Here is a 16,686-nt window from a genome sequence, read left to right on the forward strand (position 1 = left end):
CTTGCAAGTATAAAAGTTTAGAATATCAAGACTTCAGGGATGAAAAAGACATGCAAAGTTTAAGGTGTTTATGGTGCGAGAAGAATGAAAGGTTCATGATAAGGTTCAAGTATAATTGGAATCCAAATATGCCTATGTAATATTGTGTCAATATTTCTGGTAGTGAAACTTTGAGACACTTATATGGTCAACAAATCACCCAAATTGTTGCAAACGATGTCTGCCCAATCAGCTGCTTCCGAATGGTTGGATGATTTTTCTGGCACTTTTCACATTTTGGTTGTAGGACTGCAAACTTCAGCACAGTGAGAGCAGAGCGACGAGCCGCATCCGGAACATCGGAACTTTTTTTCTTGATTCTGTCAGCACTAAAAGTGACAGACAGGGTCAAGATCACCATGGCAACAGCAGGCATCCCTGTTAAATCTGTCTCCCCCCTCCTACCATGAGAGAGACGTTGGCAGGAAATATCTACAGACCTTTAAGCTGACGGGGTAAATTTCTTATGATTTAACTGTTATTAGATAGTGTGTGTGTTGTGTGTGTGTGTGTGTGTGTGTGTGTGTGTGTGTGTGTGTGTGTGTGTGCGTGTGTGTGTGTGTGTGTGTGTGTGTGTGTGTGAGAGCGGGAGCATTTTTGCCGGGGTGAATTTGGGCAGTGCAAATGAGACAAGTGAAATACACATCGATCTGACATCAACCTCTGTCTTTGGGAGTGTTCTATGGATAATTGCGAATGCTCTGTCCCGATTTAACTCCTACAGGGTGGCCTCTCAGGTCGTGTCCGACTATTGGGTCGTACAGGGTGAGAACTTAAATCATGAACTTTGATTGTGCGATGTAAGCGGTTCAGTCCTACAGTCTGAGCTGACATCCCACAATGACTTTCATACAGTGGTACAGTGTACGTCATGCTTAAGCCTTCTGGTCCTCTCAAATCCTTCAATAGTTCTCTCTCCCATCTGGCACTTTCATTCACAGAAGTGTAAATGCAGCTTTTAACTCAACTCCTTTGTTTCTTTGTATCCTTTCATTTTATTTCACATAATGTGACACATGCTTCTCTCTGCTTTCCAGAGGCCTTTTTGTTTTGTTGACTCATAGCACAAGGACAGAGGTGTAGCCACAACTTTCATTTGTTTTCTTTTTATTTAAAGACTAATGCAGAGAATCAGATTCTACAGGGCCATATCATAACCAAAAGAAAGAAAAAACATTTACAGAAGGTTCACCAGTTCATCTACATCCATCAGAACCCTTTGTCAGTATCATGGAACTACCGACACATTCCTGTGTACTGTGTGTGTGTGTGTGTGTGTGTGTGGGTATGTGTGTCTGTCTGAAAGTGTGTATGTCCATATGTGTACAGTCTCACTCTATTTCTCGTAGTCTAATCAACGTTTGTGCTTTAGAAAATTAGTTTTTTTTTATTACATTTCAGTGAAAATCAGAACATATTTTGCTTGATAAAAATACAAGAAAAAACTCCAGTAGGTATCTAGGAATAACAAAAGACTCAATGTTGAAAAGCAAGTGCTGCTGAGAACTGCAATGGACCTTGCATTAAACATGAAATAAAATGAGTGATGTGCCTACAAATGTGATATTTACATGATCGCTCTGCATATGACTGTGAAGGTAAAAGTTGGAAGCTCATGATTGCACTGTGCCTCATATTTCACATTCTCTCTCTGGAGCAGTAAATGTAGCAAAACCAGACCTGGCTTTAAAAAAGATTTGCAAATGGTCTACAGCATTTGTTCGATCCTGCTTCGTGTACAAGATAGGGTCTTAGCAAAGATATTCCCAACAGAAATGTGTACAAAATTCACTGTTTTTTCCCCCCTCAAAGTCAACACTAGCTGGTGCTCCCTGTAATATAGCTTCGGATAGCAGAACAGAAACAAAATGATCCATTTAGCAAAAAAGTACATTTTCACCAGCCTCCATCTTTGTAATGACAAACAAGCACAAGAACTGAACAGAAATGTTGTTAACAAGGTGATCTTGTTACAGTTTTTGCTCCTTTTTTTTTTCTTTGTTCCATCACTTTATTGCATGTCTCTGGAGAAATAGTGCAATCAACAATGAAAGCAATTTTCCCTTCAACCACCTACAAATCCAAAGCGCAAACAAAAGTGATAATCCACTGTTTTTTCTTTGATGACACCCTGTATAGCCATGTTTGAATGAAAAGAAAAAAAACAATAACGCTGATGTGTGCGCAGCTGATATAAAAGCTAAGCTTTTTTCTTTTTTCTTTTTTTTATAATAGCTTGTAAATCTGAAACACAATGGTCAGGGAGAGAAGGTCGATGATGTGGTTCAAAGCTGTCCTTGCATAGCACGAAGCTGACTACATAAATGTAATGTTATTGTTTTGCTAAATGTGCAAAATGCATAACAATAGGTTGATAATACAAACAAATATTCATCATCATCTTAGCTAATATTTTCAATAATAGAATCAAATACTGTATGCTTTATGTATTTTACATATGTATATAGAGTTTTTCTTCATGATAATCAACATACATACAATAGTTTAGAATTCAAATATCTTTATATAACTCTTCACCCTGAACTATACAGTTCCTTGACCCTCTACCTGCAGATTAAGTGGCTGTTTACAGTGGACAACTTGCAAAGGTTTGCAAAGACATCCACCGTAATGGGAAAAAGGTTCATAATGATAATGCAAATAATAACAATAGCAACAACCTCCAACCTCCCTTTCGTTTTCCCTCTGGGGTTTGCTTGATCTCCTCACCTCAGCGCACAAACACACAGAGAATCCTGCAAGTTTCCTAGATGCCTTTTGGCCTGTTCAGTGCCCTGTAAAACATATTCAAAAGAAGCACGCCCACAACTCATAATGCAATACAATGCACCCCCCACTCTCTGGCAAGAAATGTCGAGGAATAGGAGCCAAAGGTTTTCGGAACTCAGGATGGACACACGACGTGATGACTCTTGTTCTAAATAGCTCCTGGATTCCCATGTAAAGTACACAAATAAAACCACGAGGATGAGATGGGTCAATGTAAAGCTACAATGGATATTTTCCCCCAAACTGAGTGTCAGGTTCAGGTCCTAAGATAAGCCCTTGCTAAGTAATATTGCTACATTAACGTAATCTAAAATGGACTGTTCAGAAACCTCAACATGCCACGTCAGAGAAGAAGCATTTCCTTTAAAAGTGTGTTAATATGTTCAAAGAAAAAAAAAAGAGCAAGCAATGTCTAAGACAAAACAAACAAAAGCATTCTTTTCACATTTGCGTTAGGTTCTGTTGGTTTGTTTTTTTTTATCTCGGAAGAGGGATTGACATCATGCTACAAAAATATATTCATCTTCGTCACTATCGTAGAACTACAAGACAAGTCCTCTGTGTGAAACACAGCGCCGGCTAAAGCAAGATTACAGTGCCCCTTCAAGTCAACGTCCCCTCTCTCTCTCTCTCTCTCTCTCTCTCTCTCTCTCTCTCTCTCTCTCTCTCTCTCTCTCTCCCCCTCTCTCTCTCTATCTCTTAGTCTCGTTCTGTCCCTGTCTCTCGCTGTTGCTCACCGACAAGCAGCAACAAATGAGTCCAAACGGGCATGTGATACTGAAGGCAGTGTAGCTGGTACTTTCTGAGTGTTATACGTCTCAATTTTTTGACCAAAAAAAAATAGAAAAAAGGGAACTATGGTAAATTAAGGAGTTGGGGACACAGTGGGATGGAAAACACAGATGCGCCATCAATCAACAAAGTAGCAGCCAATCAAAGCTTCGACTCTGAAAATGGAAAAGGCACTTCTCCCCCGACTCATTGTGCCCCGCCCCTTTTTAAGCGAAGCTAAGCGTACTTTGCTTTAAATGGCGCTTTTGGCGAATGAGGCCCCCACCGTTGATAAAAACAACAAAATATGTTAATAATGAGTGTTCTCATACTATATATTTAAAATGCACTCCAGGATTCGAGATGATTTTTTTTTTACATTCTTACTCATTGCTAGCCAATTTCAGTTTTCACTGTTGTATATGTTGTCATCGTTGCTGTTGTTGCCGTCAGTGTGTGACACGCAGACACACATTGAAATAATTTGAACTTCAGTGTGAGAGCAGCTTTTGAATGGAATGCTAACGTGGCAAGAAACAGTCACTTAAGCATGAATAAGACCAGTTTATACTTTAAAAGAATGTAACATAAACATAAACAAAAATAAATAGAGTTTACTCAATAAACATAGCCTTTAGTTACACTCTGCAAAGCTTCAACATAATATCGACATCTCTAACTCTTGGTAATATTTACAACGCTGTGAAAAAAATTAAGAATATTTTCAATGCTGAGCTCAGAGATGATAGATTTTTTTTTTTACTCTAAATAAATGGTGTGTCCACTGAGACATGTTTTATTGCTATTGCAGAAACCCCTAAAGTATTTTTAAGGATGAAATAATTAATCTAACACCTACAGAGAATTGAAGACATTTTGACAGAGACTTAGCGTAGCATCTTGCTGCTCATATCAAATGAACTGAGCTTTCTTTGAATTTTTGAATAAATAAAACATAAATAATAGGATGCCCTGACCATGCATATACACAAGTGCCTTTTTTACCGTGTCTGTGATTCCATGTTTTAAATCAAGTTGAAACAAAGGAAAACAAACATAGAAACAAAAGCCCCTAAACAAGTGTGGGCCATGTGCAGTTGTAGAATAGCATTCTCTTGGCTATATATTTATAGTAGCATTTTCTTAGTAGCATCATCTGAGACCTGAACAACACCCTTTCAGAAATCGGTTTCCTTATCTTTCTTTTTTTTTTTTTTCTCTATTAAGTTTTTTTCAAAGTCAAACTTTAGGTAAACATAGAAGCAATGCAACAACTGGGAATTCAAACCAGCATGGACACCATGTTTGTCTGAAAATAAACACCTGTTTTGAGGAGAAATAAGAAAGAAAATGAAAAAAAAATAAAAGAAGATAAATTACAGTTATAATTTAATAAAAGGAATTAAACATGGATTAGTGTGGATTCATCCCCTGCAATTTGGGCTTCTTATTCAAGTAGGTTGCCCAGTAGACCAAGTTAAAGGTTCCAAAGAGCAGTGGGAAGGCTATTCTGGCGATCCTGTCTATCTTGCTCACACTGTTAAAGGTCTTCTTGGCCTCTGGAGGCTTGGGCTTTGGCTCCTCCTTGGGCTCAGTTGGAGGGGGTGGGGCGCTTTTGGCAATAGTGGCCAATCCAGGGTCCCTGGCAATATTGGGGGCGAATGCTGTAGCAGTGGCAGCTGGGTAGGCTGTGGTGTTGTTCTTCTTTAGGAGGGACTCCTTCTTCTTCTTTTGCTGGTTTTGTTTGTTGGGGGGAAAATTAAAAGGATAGAGGTCAGAGCTTTAAGAGACCCTTTTAATTTATTTCTAAAGCTTACTGATGTGAGGGTTGAGTAGCAGGGGTGGAGCAGCGATTTTAAAAGTGCGGGTGTTCTAATGCTAGTATATTACATATCCTCTAGCAAATCAACACATTCTGTTTCATTTAATGTCCAATAACTAATGTTAGCTGACACATCATACAACAAGACAAAGTTACAAAAGATTATAATTAGACACTAACTTTATGAACATCCATTGTGAGTAACCCAGTTAGCTCTAAAAACAAGATTCAAAACTGCTCTTTGTGATGCTTTTATTTTGCTTATCTTATTGCCTTATGCCTCAGTCTCTTTATTTCCGATCAAATATAATGTGCTTTTATTTTGAAAAACTGCAAAGGGGACATCCGCTACATCGTACAGTTACGGGAGTAAATAAATACAGCTCTTAAAAACATCTGTTTGGGTGACTAACTCTCTTTCAGAAGGATGCTACATGTTGCGAATGTATCCATTTGTTAGCTCTGAGCTCTGACTCAGCCCGTGATGAGTGACAGGAGGATTACTGCTAAATGCATGTAACTTTACCGTGCTTCAACTGTAACAGTGTAAACAGCTATGATTGGCTTAATTGTCACTTAATAAATCTTACTTGACCAATAGGTTTTAATCAATGACTCCACTGGTAAAAAGAGTGGGGGATTAAATTACGTTTCAGTGAAAGTGTGGGTGAGATGCGCCTGTTGAATAGTAATAGTAGCTTATTTAAAATGTACCGCGACGATTTTGCCAATTATTCTTACACAGACTGTTTTACAGTTCCAATCAGAATCATGGTGAAAAAACGTAATATGAGGGACTTTTTAATTCAAAAACAGCTGGGCTATAACAGAGTGTGGATCTGCTAACTACAGCAGAGAGAGAGACAAGTGGAGCAGAAAGCACAAGATGAACACTTAACTATTAATGTTCATGTCATGTCACTCAAATTGCCTTTTCAATGAGATGAGTTGGCAACAACAAAAAAACCTCTCTTAGAGGTTAAGTGCTCACTCTCTTCTTGAATGACTCTTTGATCCATAAATACAAATAAATAATTTGTAGATTTATATTTGTGTCCAGTCTTTCCCTGCCCTGTCCTTTGTTCGTAATTTAACTGGAGGCATTATTGAGGCAGTCATGTGCCATTTCTTCTTGTAGGAAACCACAATTTGTCAAATGGCTGCCAATTCTTGCATCTACTAGAATAACTAAACAAAATCTTAAATTACCTTCTCTGGCACCACACTTTTACCGTCCCAGGCGTAGCCCCTCTTGGTGAAATAGTTGACCGTGGCAAACTCAATGAGGGCTGAGAAGACAAAGGCGTAGCAGACGGCGATGAACCAATCCATAGCTGTGGCATAGGCCACTTTAGGGAGGGAGTTCCTAGCGCTGATACTGAGTGTGGTCATGGTCAGGACAGTGGTCACTCCTGCAGAGAGATACACAGACAATACAGAAATTTGAACTCTAATAGGGTGGCAGATAATTCAGCTGCTACCGTGTATGTACCATGAAATCTGAAAGGGAAATATGGAAGGTAAGACATTGTGAAGCAGATGATGTAGGTAACCGCTATCAATATCTTCAAAATTAATCAATCTTCAATCTTTCTATATTTTTTGTGCATGTATGCATTATGTGTGTGTGTCTCTCTTTCTCATTATGCAAGGGTAATTTCTTTCTTTAATCAAACCAGAAAGCAGCTCAGCTCTATTACAGTATCTTTTTATGCAGATGATGTGGTCTTTAAAACATTCAAAAAGATAACTTCATCCCAAAGATGCAGCTAGAAAATGCACTTCAAAAATACTGATGCTCTATTTATGTTATTTCTGTCACAACAATGCAGAAGCAGTTATCATAAAATGAACAATAAAAAGGCATAAATTAGTACAGTCAATGCATGAAATTAACAGAAGAGACCCATTTTTTGAGGACTGTATGTCAACCCCTGGAAAACCAAATCTCTAAACTGCAGCTGCTGAGAGCTGAAAGGAGACACAGTGTGCGGAGAGGGAGAAGAACTGGGTCAGAGCATATCTAACGATGCGGTGCTCATCACAGAACAGGCTACTGCAGATGTTTACACACCAAATAACATCAGCCCAAGCAGCAAACAGTCCACAAATTCAGCCTGAGCTTTTTATGACGGAGGAGGTGATGAACAGCTGGCTCTTGCAGGAATGATAAAATATGCATAGATGACCTCCCCGCACACATGTGGTGCTGCATGTTTATGCAGAAGACACACATGTAGACAGTACGCCAACAGACCCACTTCCATGTTTAAATGATCAGCAGACCACCCTTGTACATGCATCCACTGCTCGAAAACCAAAGCAAACTTTCTTTTTAAACCTCATATGATGATGATCCTACTTGAGAAGTCTTTTTAAAATTGTTCTTTCAGGCTGAGCTAACGTCAATAATTTTCTCAGCATGAAATGACTGAAGCTTTGAACTATGCCACCTGTATTAGAAATACCTAAAAATGGACAATGAAGACATAAAACATAACGATAATATAAATGGAAATCAAAGGAAAAGCTTATCTTTAATCAAAATACAGAAAAAATCTGATTCAACTCCACTCATTGTTTGTCCTTGTGCAATAAAACTTGACAGCTAAGCCTCTTTCAGTCTGTGCTACTGAGGATCTTTTTGTCACTGTCCTCTTCACCAGTGTAATGTTCTTATGTTTGGTATATATTGTGACAATGTTTAGGTCTCTCTTCTCTTAAAAGTTGCTCCGTTTTGCAGTAATTGTGACCATCAGGGCATGCAGCAAATCTCCTACCTTGTTGTACAAGCAGTTCTGTTAGGTTACCTTTGAAATCTAGACATACAAATCAGCCCTCCCATTAAGCTGCCAAATACTGTGGATTGTGCCGTAACTTAATGTGACTCACTGGATCACTGCCTTTGGGATTTATAGGGAATTGCCTTTAAAATAAAGAATTTATTTCTACAAAAGCAGTTAGTAAAACTGTGTCATATTAAGTTTACAAGTCCGACTAAGGCATATTTCAAAGAATTGGGACCTGCATTAGCAAGAAAGAAACATTCCCACCATATGATCCAACGATATTTTCTTAAGAAATGACCAAGGGAAGCATCAATAAGTCACATTTGTTAAGCCTTTTGATCTCTTTCCTGGGAGACTCTTTCACTGGTACTGAGTGCATGTGTCCTAAAATGTTTTCCCCTCTGAATTACAAATTCTTCTTACTCTTCCTCCTCACTCCTGATAAAGTGCTAAACGATGAATCACTGATTCCTCCCACTCTCCTTTTTCACATGCTTTTGGCATAGATGACTGGGCTCTGTGACATGAAGCATAAAGGATGATTATCATGTTCTCATTAGTCAAAGCCAAATAAATGATCATTATTTGTAACTGAAGAAGACACCTCTGATAGATGTATAAGATCTGAATCGTAGGTGCACAAGCTGCATGCTCAAACATGTGTTGTGTTCATTATCACAGCAAAGGGAACAACAAATAGGTCAACCTTATTTATTCTGTATAATTCATCCATTAATTCATTTTTTTCTAAGGTTTTCACGGCACGTCCTTTATCAAATGTTCCAGATAGATCATTTGTTTGAAGAAGAAGAAAACGAATAATTCAAAAGACATGCAGGAATAATAAAAATGAACACCTATCTCTCTCCGACACATTGTGTAATGACAACTGGCATGAGCAAAACTTGAAAGTACAAAAACAAATAAAAAGTAGTAATTATCGATTCCAATTTGAGAGGTCCAAAGGAAGGAAGAAGGGGAAGTGCTTGCCATACTTCAATACACTGAAATCTGAAGTATTTTTATGCTACAGTCAGTGTATATTTGATGCTTAAAAACCCACACATGACCATGTTTAGCACTGCTCCCTCTGCTAAGTAGGGCATTGAATGGTTTGTTATATTGTTATGGGAATGCATGGCGGCAGGAGATATGAAAATATCAAGTGATGCTTAGTCACATATTCATACCAGATTCCCCGACCCTTTCAGCTCCACTCAGCTAATTTCTATTAGCTAAATGACATTTTTGGGGTAGGGGTGGGGTGACAGCATGAAGCATTTTTTTCAAAAACATGTCACAAGACGTTCATATTAAGCTTAGCTGCAAATGTTCACCGACCATATTTGTCAATTGTGCTCCGTCAAGGACAAAATACCAACCCACACACATAACAAAATCAGAAGCTGGAGGGGTAACAAAAAATGTTTCACATTCTGTTCTGTTTCATATTCTCTATGTGCTGAAGCCAAATTAGGTAAGAGATGATGTCAGACAAGATCTCCATCATCAGGAATTTAGAAATTCTGGACAACACTGAAACTTTGAGAACAACTGCTTCCTAAGTGTCCATTACTCCTGATAATGGACAACTTCAAGTCCATTATACCACTTATACCGCAGACACGCAGACAAAAGTCCACAAATGTATGTTTTCAATGGTTTTGCAACCGAGAAAAAAATATATAGGCCTATATGTATATATTTATTATTTATATGAAGGTACAACTCTGTTGTTCTAGTAATCCAGATGGTTTGACAAATACCTGGTTAAGGGAGGCTTTGACTGTTTCTATGCTGTTTCTGATAAGTAGCAGCGCATTACTTCAGATTGATTATCATGTGGTATCACCAGTACCACTGTATAATTGTCTGTAAATCTGGACACCATGCAGCTAATTAAGATAAAGTATTTATCCAGACCATGTTTTAGGAATGATCAATGTAACACTGTTTATGTTTATATAAATAATTGGTAAAGGTTATAGGGAAAGGGGAAAAAGATAACTTTGATTTGTAGGTTACCGCTGTTAGCGCTGTATATACGTTTCATCCAAACTTCTGTTGTGGAATACCTCATACATTGACTGAAAGCAGCAGTTTGGTGCCACATTTGAAGTCATATTTAGGTCTGAGAACAGTGTCTTGTAGACTCTATAAAAGTAAAGTGTCACGGCCTATGAACATTCTGTATTGGAAAACAGCCAGTGCAAAGTGACTTTGCCAGCAATCATGTGTTTTTATGGCTTCAGCAGGTGCTGATGCAGAAAAGAGCACAGCACCTCACACCCATTGCTTCTGTAATGAGAGCGACGGGCATTAGATGACGTAAAGGAGGAGGAATAAGTGTTCAAAGGGATATCTGTCATGACGAAGAACTACTACTTCAATTTGCATGGGTGGGGGGAAGATGAAGACTTTAATGTGTAACTAGAGATATGTGGGGTGCAGCATATAGAAGGGATAAAGGCAGGTATGGAAAGGTGGATGGCTAGAGTGCTGTCAATCTGTCAGGTTTTTTGTTTTTTTTATGCCAGTACATTAGTTAATTTTGTGGAGGTGGGCGAAAGCAGCACCACTGGGTATTACACAAGACCTCACCAAAAAAAAAGTGCCTCAATGCTTGGAATCATATATACTATGACTGTGTTTGACAAGCTCTGTTGCCATGGAAACAGGTCTTCCAACTCCTCCAACGTCTCAGAAAAATCGCCAGAGAAAAATGAAGGAGAGAAAAACATTTGCTGATATGCCGTTGAATGCCACAGTGTTGGTTAGCTTTGTTGCTTGCTCTCACTGATGTGTTTGGAGGCTGTGTGTGTGTCTTCACAACAGTTATGTGTGTGTGTGTGTGTGTGTGTTTGTAATTGTGCCGTTTCCACCCCAGGAAGAAGATCCCCCCTTGTGTCTGTTTAATGATAGTCTTACTTAGGAGTCATTTAGAACACCAGTAAGTTGATTCATTAGAACATGGCTTGAGAACTGTTTTTAAATGACTTCATTTGACATGTTGTAACTAATAGACTTAAGGCTTTGAAGGCTCTTAATGACCAAAGTCACTGATCTGGAAAGTTCTAACCGGATTAATAGTGGTGTAACTCAATTCTTGGGACTCCCTTCTACTCAATTTAGCCCAGTGTGCACAAGCAGTGACACTTGATTTATATGATATATATCTGCTAACAGGGTTTTCTCCTCTGTTGGCAGACTCGCACACATAGGGGAAAAAAACTGTGAAGATACAGAGAAAGCAAATTTGGGGAAAGTAAATTAGAGATTAACATTGATAATTAACAAGTTGTGGAAGGTTGTTTCAAGGTGGGGGCTCCATCACTTCTCCCTGGGGCAAGGGCAATTTGATATGAGAATGCATGTGGACAAACGGAGCAAAATGCTCATTTTTTTGGAGAATATGTGGGCAGATAATGTCCTCTTGGTTAATCTGTTTTCTGACAGAGCAAGGTAAAGCTTATAGAAATTTGATTTAATATCTTTCCGTCGGGTGGAGTTTAAGTGCTCAACTATAACTGTGAATGAAGATGCAGGTGAGAAAATAAATTGCTCCAGGAATGGCTTAAAATAAATTCATGTGCTCCGTGAGTTAAACCTTGTTTGTCACTTAAGGTCAAAAAATTTTTTCAGCAGAACGTGCAAAGTCATCCCTTATTATTGTTGATTTCCCAGACAATGTACTGATTGCTCTGTTTGTTCCAGTTTTGGCATTTGATTGACAACCCCTTGAACGACAGGCGTCAACTAATCTGACCAATCTGAAGCCAGTGTGTAAAATGTCCTTCTCAGCCAGTGGAGTAGAGCCAAACCACACTCCTAAAATCTCTGTGGGGGAGAGCGAGCCCCCAGGAAAATGGTTGCTCTCTCTTTATCCATCTCTGTCTCTCTCACTCACTCACTCTCTCTCTGTCAAATTTGCCTCTGATAGTGCTATAAGTGAGTAGGCAACCAATCAAACATGACAATCAAAATGTAGGACGAGGTCAAAGGGACACAGTGAAGTGGGACGCCGGCTCTCTCAAGGAATGCATGCTTTGACTTTATGCTGTAATCTGGCTTGCTGCTAAAGAGAGCTTTCCCATAAAGTATCTGTTAATGAATTGTTTTACAAACTGGTCATTGGCATTCACAAAGATGCAAACTGTTCTTATGCTCAAGGCTTCAGGATAAAGAAGGCTTTTTGGTAAAACTTTATATTTTATGAACAAGACCTCACTTTAAAATGCAGAAAATATTCTGAGATACAAAGACATGACTGAGACTCAAGGTTTTGTGCTTTGTTTCATGAGAATAGACGATGCTTAATGACAGTTATTAAGGGAAAATAACTTTTCTTGTGGTGGTACGACTATAATATTAGAGCCATACTGAGCAATGCATGTAAAGATCATAATTCTTGTACAACAATTTCCTAACTTACTACCAACAAGCAGTACTTAAGAGGACATTGAGGATAAACTCTTAGTTAATAGCCTGGTAGCACCATGTAGAATAAGGCACTTGCTCTTAATAATGGCTAATAAGCTAGTATACTATTGATTAGCATCAAATGAGCAACTAGCTAATCGTGAATATGGTGACCTTAATATGAAGTGTTACCGACCTTTGAAAAGACTCATAAAACACCAATAGTGAATGTTTGTGTTTCTCATGCTAAATAACACACATGCACTGAAAAGTTTAAATTAAGATGTTTTTCTGTTTTTCTGTCGGATAAAACCAGGTTTTGTTTTTGTTAATTGTATTAATTAATAAAGTTTGACATGCTTACAGTAATGAACTGTTGTAAACGTTTTAGTCGCATTCACAATGATGCAAACTATTTTATTCTCAAAGGCTTTGATTTAGGTTTTAAAAGACTCTTAATAGACCTTTTATGAAAATAGTTTTCCCAAGCTGTCTCAAACCCAACTCAGTGAGAATTTTAAACGTGAGATTCACATAACTGGAATGCCTTGAATGGCCCTTTCTTTACTTAACAAACAAGCTTGACATACCTGCAAAACGAGGCTGTTCATGAACTGTTTTGACTAACTGTTCATTTGCACTGAGAAGGAAGCCAATGAAAAGACTTTGAGTTTTCTGTGCTGAATCGACCACGTCTCATTGAGATTTTCCAAAAGAAGTTTTGTGTTACTGGAATGCGTAGGCCCTTTTTTTTGACTGCACCACAATCATACTGAGGATTGTAGTGAAGAGGGTTCTTTTCAGAGCCTAGATCTTTTACATAAGAGGAGAAAGAATGGTTATGATAAGGGAAACATTTTGGTTAGATGATATAATAATAAATGGCTAAATGTCTCTTTGCTTTAAGACACTGACTACCATATTTGTCTTTTAAAGACTCCAACAAAGGACCTTGAGATTGAACATAACCACAAAAATATATTTCATTTTTTTGTTGTTTTAATAAGATGCCTGCCTGCATAACAAGACAGCTAAATGTCTTTTTTTTCACTTATAGGAACATGAGCTGGATTATATTTTAATGAATTATAGAGAGTGCAACTGTCGTACAACACGTAAAGCCTGCTGATGAATGAACCTGACTGTTGTGTAGGGAGTTGTCAAACAACTTTCTATATCCCCTCAACCAGTCCCAGGAGTGCAGCTGTCTTTGTTGGATGTCTATCACCATCTCCACCGTGTGGCAGCTCCTCATTTATTCATACCTTATCAATAACTGGGGGGGGGGGGTAGCTGACTCACAAACACACCACTGTCAGCAGCACCACGTCACCTCACATTTACATAAATGGAGGAATAAATTGACACACTGATTGGCAGGTCAGTTAAATGACTCTGCTAGCATCACAGCTGTGGGAACCCTGCCACATAGACACACACACTGACACACACACACACACACACACACACACACACACACACACACAAAAGCACAAATCATCTACTGTATATAGTAGTAGCACTGCCTACAACATTATAAGAAGGATTTCATTAACTGATGAGCTCCATATGGCGCACAAGCAGCATGTACACATATAGCGCTGAGCCATGTACATGCGCTCACTTTTGTGCAAACAAAACCAAACTCCAATCCACACAAAGACAGGGTGCTATTCCTTAATGAGCAGAACCATGGGAGAACCAATAAATAGGCAGCATATCACTCTTAAAGAGGAGAGAAGGAAGCGAGCTAATCTCCTGATCACTGCTGTGTGCCTGACAGCTTAAAGAGAGAGAGAGAGAGAGAGAGAGAGGGGGAGAGAGAGAACCATATCGGCGCCATCATTTCCTGTTTCGTTTTGGTTTTTCATTCGGACTGCAAATAAATAGATCGCCAACAGCTTTCCACTGCACCAAACTGGCTATAAACTAATCAGCCTCTTAATCGGCACAATGATAAATAAGATAACTCTACCCACTGCTGTGTTTTTAAATTGCCTATTCATCTACAGGACAGGCTTTAGGAAAAAGATTTAGTGCCCAGGCCGTGCTTCGCAGACCCAGTGTGATTTAAACTGTGTTTTCGTCGCTGCATTTGTTCATGTTAATCGGGTTCCTCTGTCAGATCTTGACATCTGTGTTGGAAACATAAACTTGATCACACCTGTAGTGATACGGCAGCACGTTGCAATTGTTGTTTGTTTATTTTTCGTGCATCATACGTATAATACATGGTGTTTCTGTTCTGAAGTGAAAACAAAGAGAAACCAAGCTGTGACTAGGTGTCTGCAGGACGAATGACTCAAGTGTGTTTGTGTGGTTAAGTGATTCCTCTCTCTCACTGAATAAAAATGCTTTTCCGTTTGTTTTTTGTTTTTTTTTATTATTCTCCGAGATCAGGTTTTAAACAAAGAATAAGTGGTAGTGCTGGTCATGTGTTAATATAATGGCATTTTGTCTTCAAGCCAAAGCTGTTTTTTAGGTAATTGTTCCTTACAGCTTTAGTCAGGCATGACAGGAATGTTAGGGAAAGAGCTGTAACGTCTGTGGAATGTGGGGTTAAACTCAGTACGAGTTCATGATCAAATCTGTGTTCATGCACAACAAGTGCCCATACACATTAGTTCATTTAGATTTAAAAAGTCTTATGTATTCAAGATCAAAATAAAAAAATATAATTAACAGATGAATGATCATTGAAATGTCAAAATAAAGATACATTTCATAGTTCATAAATGATTTGCAGCAACTTCCTTAGCTGACATTTTACTGATGGCATGTGGACTTCAAAATACTGACAGGAGGTGAAATTGGCTAATAATGCAAACATTGTTTGATGACTCTTATCATTCTGTGTTACATGTCCACCTTATGTCCATGTTCACCTGCAGCTATCTCGGCTCACACAGTCTGTGTGCCTGGTCTGAAGAATGCTTGAGGTGCAACATTTTCACCGCACATGCATCCTTTTTCATACCATGTTATATGGTGGGAAAAGGCTTCTTCACATCTTTCCTGCGTTCATTTTATTTACACACCTGGCCTGTTTTGCACCAGTGGATGAACTGGTTTAACTGGTGAACCTTGGTGAACGGAAATGTCGCCATACAGTAGGAGATCGGAAAAGTGCTGCCCCTCAAAGAGTGGAAAGCAGACCAGAATTTAAATGAAATCTGCCTTTGACAATTTAACCTCTGTGCACATAAGCTCCTTAATAGTCACAATACATGTCCCTACAAAATATTCATCATATTTTATCATTTACTCCAGGATTCTGCTGGCTACATTAATAATTGCTTCAAATATTTATTTATTCTAAACATGTTTCAAGAGGAAACAATCTATTGATATATTTGTTTAAGTAGTAAGGCAGAAAAACATGAAATATTCATGTTACCTCATCCTGTGTTAACCTCAGCTTATTATAAGGAATTAAATATGTAGCATTGAATATGTTTGAAATACTTTAATTACCATTCTGACTGTGAGCAAAAAGGTGACATTTCAGTTGTTTTTTTCTAAAAGGGGATTTGAATTACAGCAAATCAACTGCTATTTGTGTTGCGCAGCGTTCTGATACTGCTCCTGTCAAGCCCTCGGCTGCCTGTTTAAAAAAAAAAAAAACTGACATCTGTCTGCATCACATCCCACTGACTGAACGTTCACGGCACAATTACAAGCCCGGCTTTCAAAATAATCACTGTATACTGACTGCAATGTAATGTTGAAACAAGACAAATGGAACACGGGGTGTTGAGACACATTTTCCCCCTTTTACACGGCTAACATTACAAGCGGTGACAGCATTAACCTCTGCCTGACAGGAACATGAAGCACATTATTCCTGGATATAGGCTGAATATCACCAGGTAGCTTTTGATTTAGCTTGCGTTTATCGTATAATTCACTACAATAAAGACGCACTAAGCATCATAAGAGCTCTTTGTGAAGACGGTTCATTGTACTCTTTCATCCTAACAACACTTGTCACATGTTCAATGGTTTTATATACAGCATAAATCCTTGACTTAGATGATAGCCAAAGGATTAAGAAGG

General features: G+C 38.5%; 1 protein-coding gene across 4 annotated transcripts in view; it reads right to left on the reverse strand.

Annotated features, from left to right (window-relative positions):
• Nucleotides 1-1,129: 1,129 nt before the first annotated feature.
• Nucleotides 1,130-16,686, reverse strand: part of gabra1 (gamma-aminobutyric acid type A receptor subunit alpha1) — a 32,299-nt gene continuing 16,742 nt past the window's right edge. For all 4 annotated transcript variants that reach the window (XM_020638304.2, XM_020638303.2, XM_020638305.3 and 1 more), the window contains exons 9-10: nucleotides 6,632-6,834; nucleotides 1,130-5,334 (exon numbers count right to left, since the gene is read on the reverse strand). In XM_020638304.2, coding sequence (XP_020493960.1) covers nucleotides 5,014-5,334; nucleotides 6,632-6,834 — 524 coding nt within the window. In that variant the 3' untranslated portion in view covers nucleotides 1,130-5,013. The remainder of the gene's footprint in view (nucleotides 5,335-6,631; nucleotides 6,835-16,686) is intronic.

This window comes from Labrus bergylta, chromosome 14, assembly GCF_963930695.1.
Source record: "Labrus bergylta chromosome 14, fLabBer1.1, whole genome shotgun sequence".
Lineage (NCBI taxonomy): Eukaryota > Metazoa > Chordata > Actinopteri > Labriformes > Labridae > Labrus > Labrus bergylta.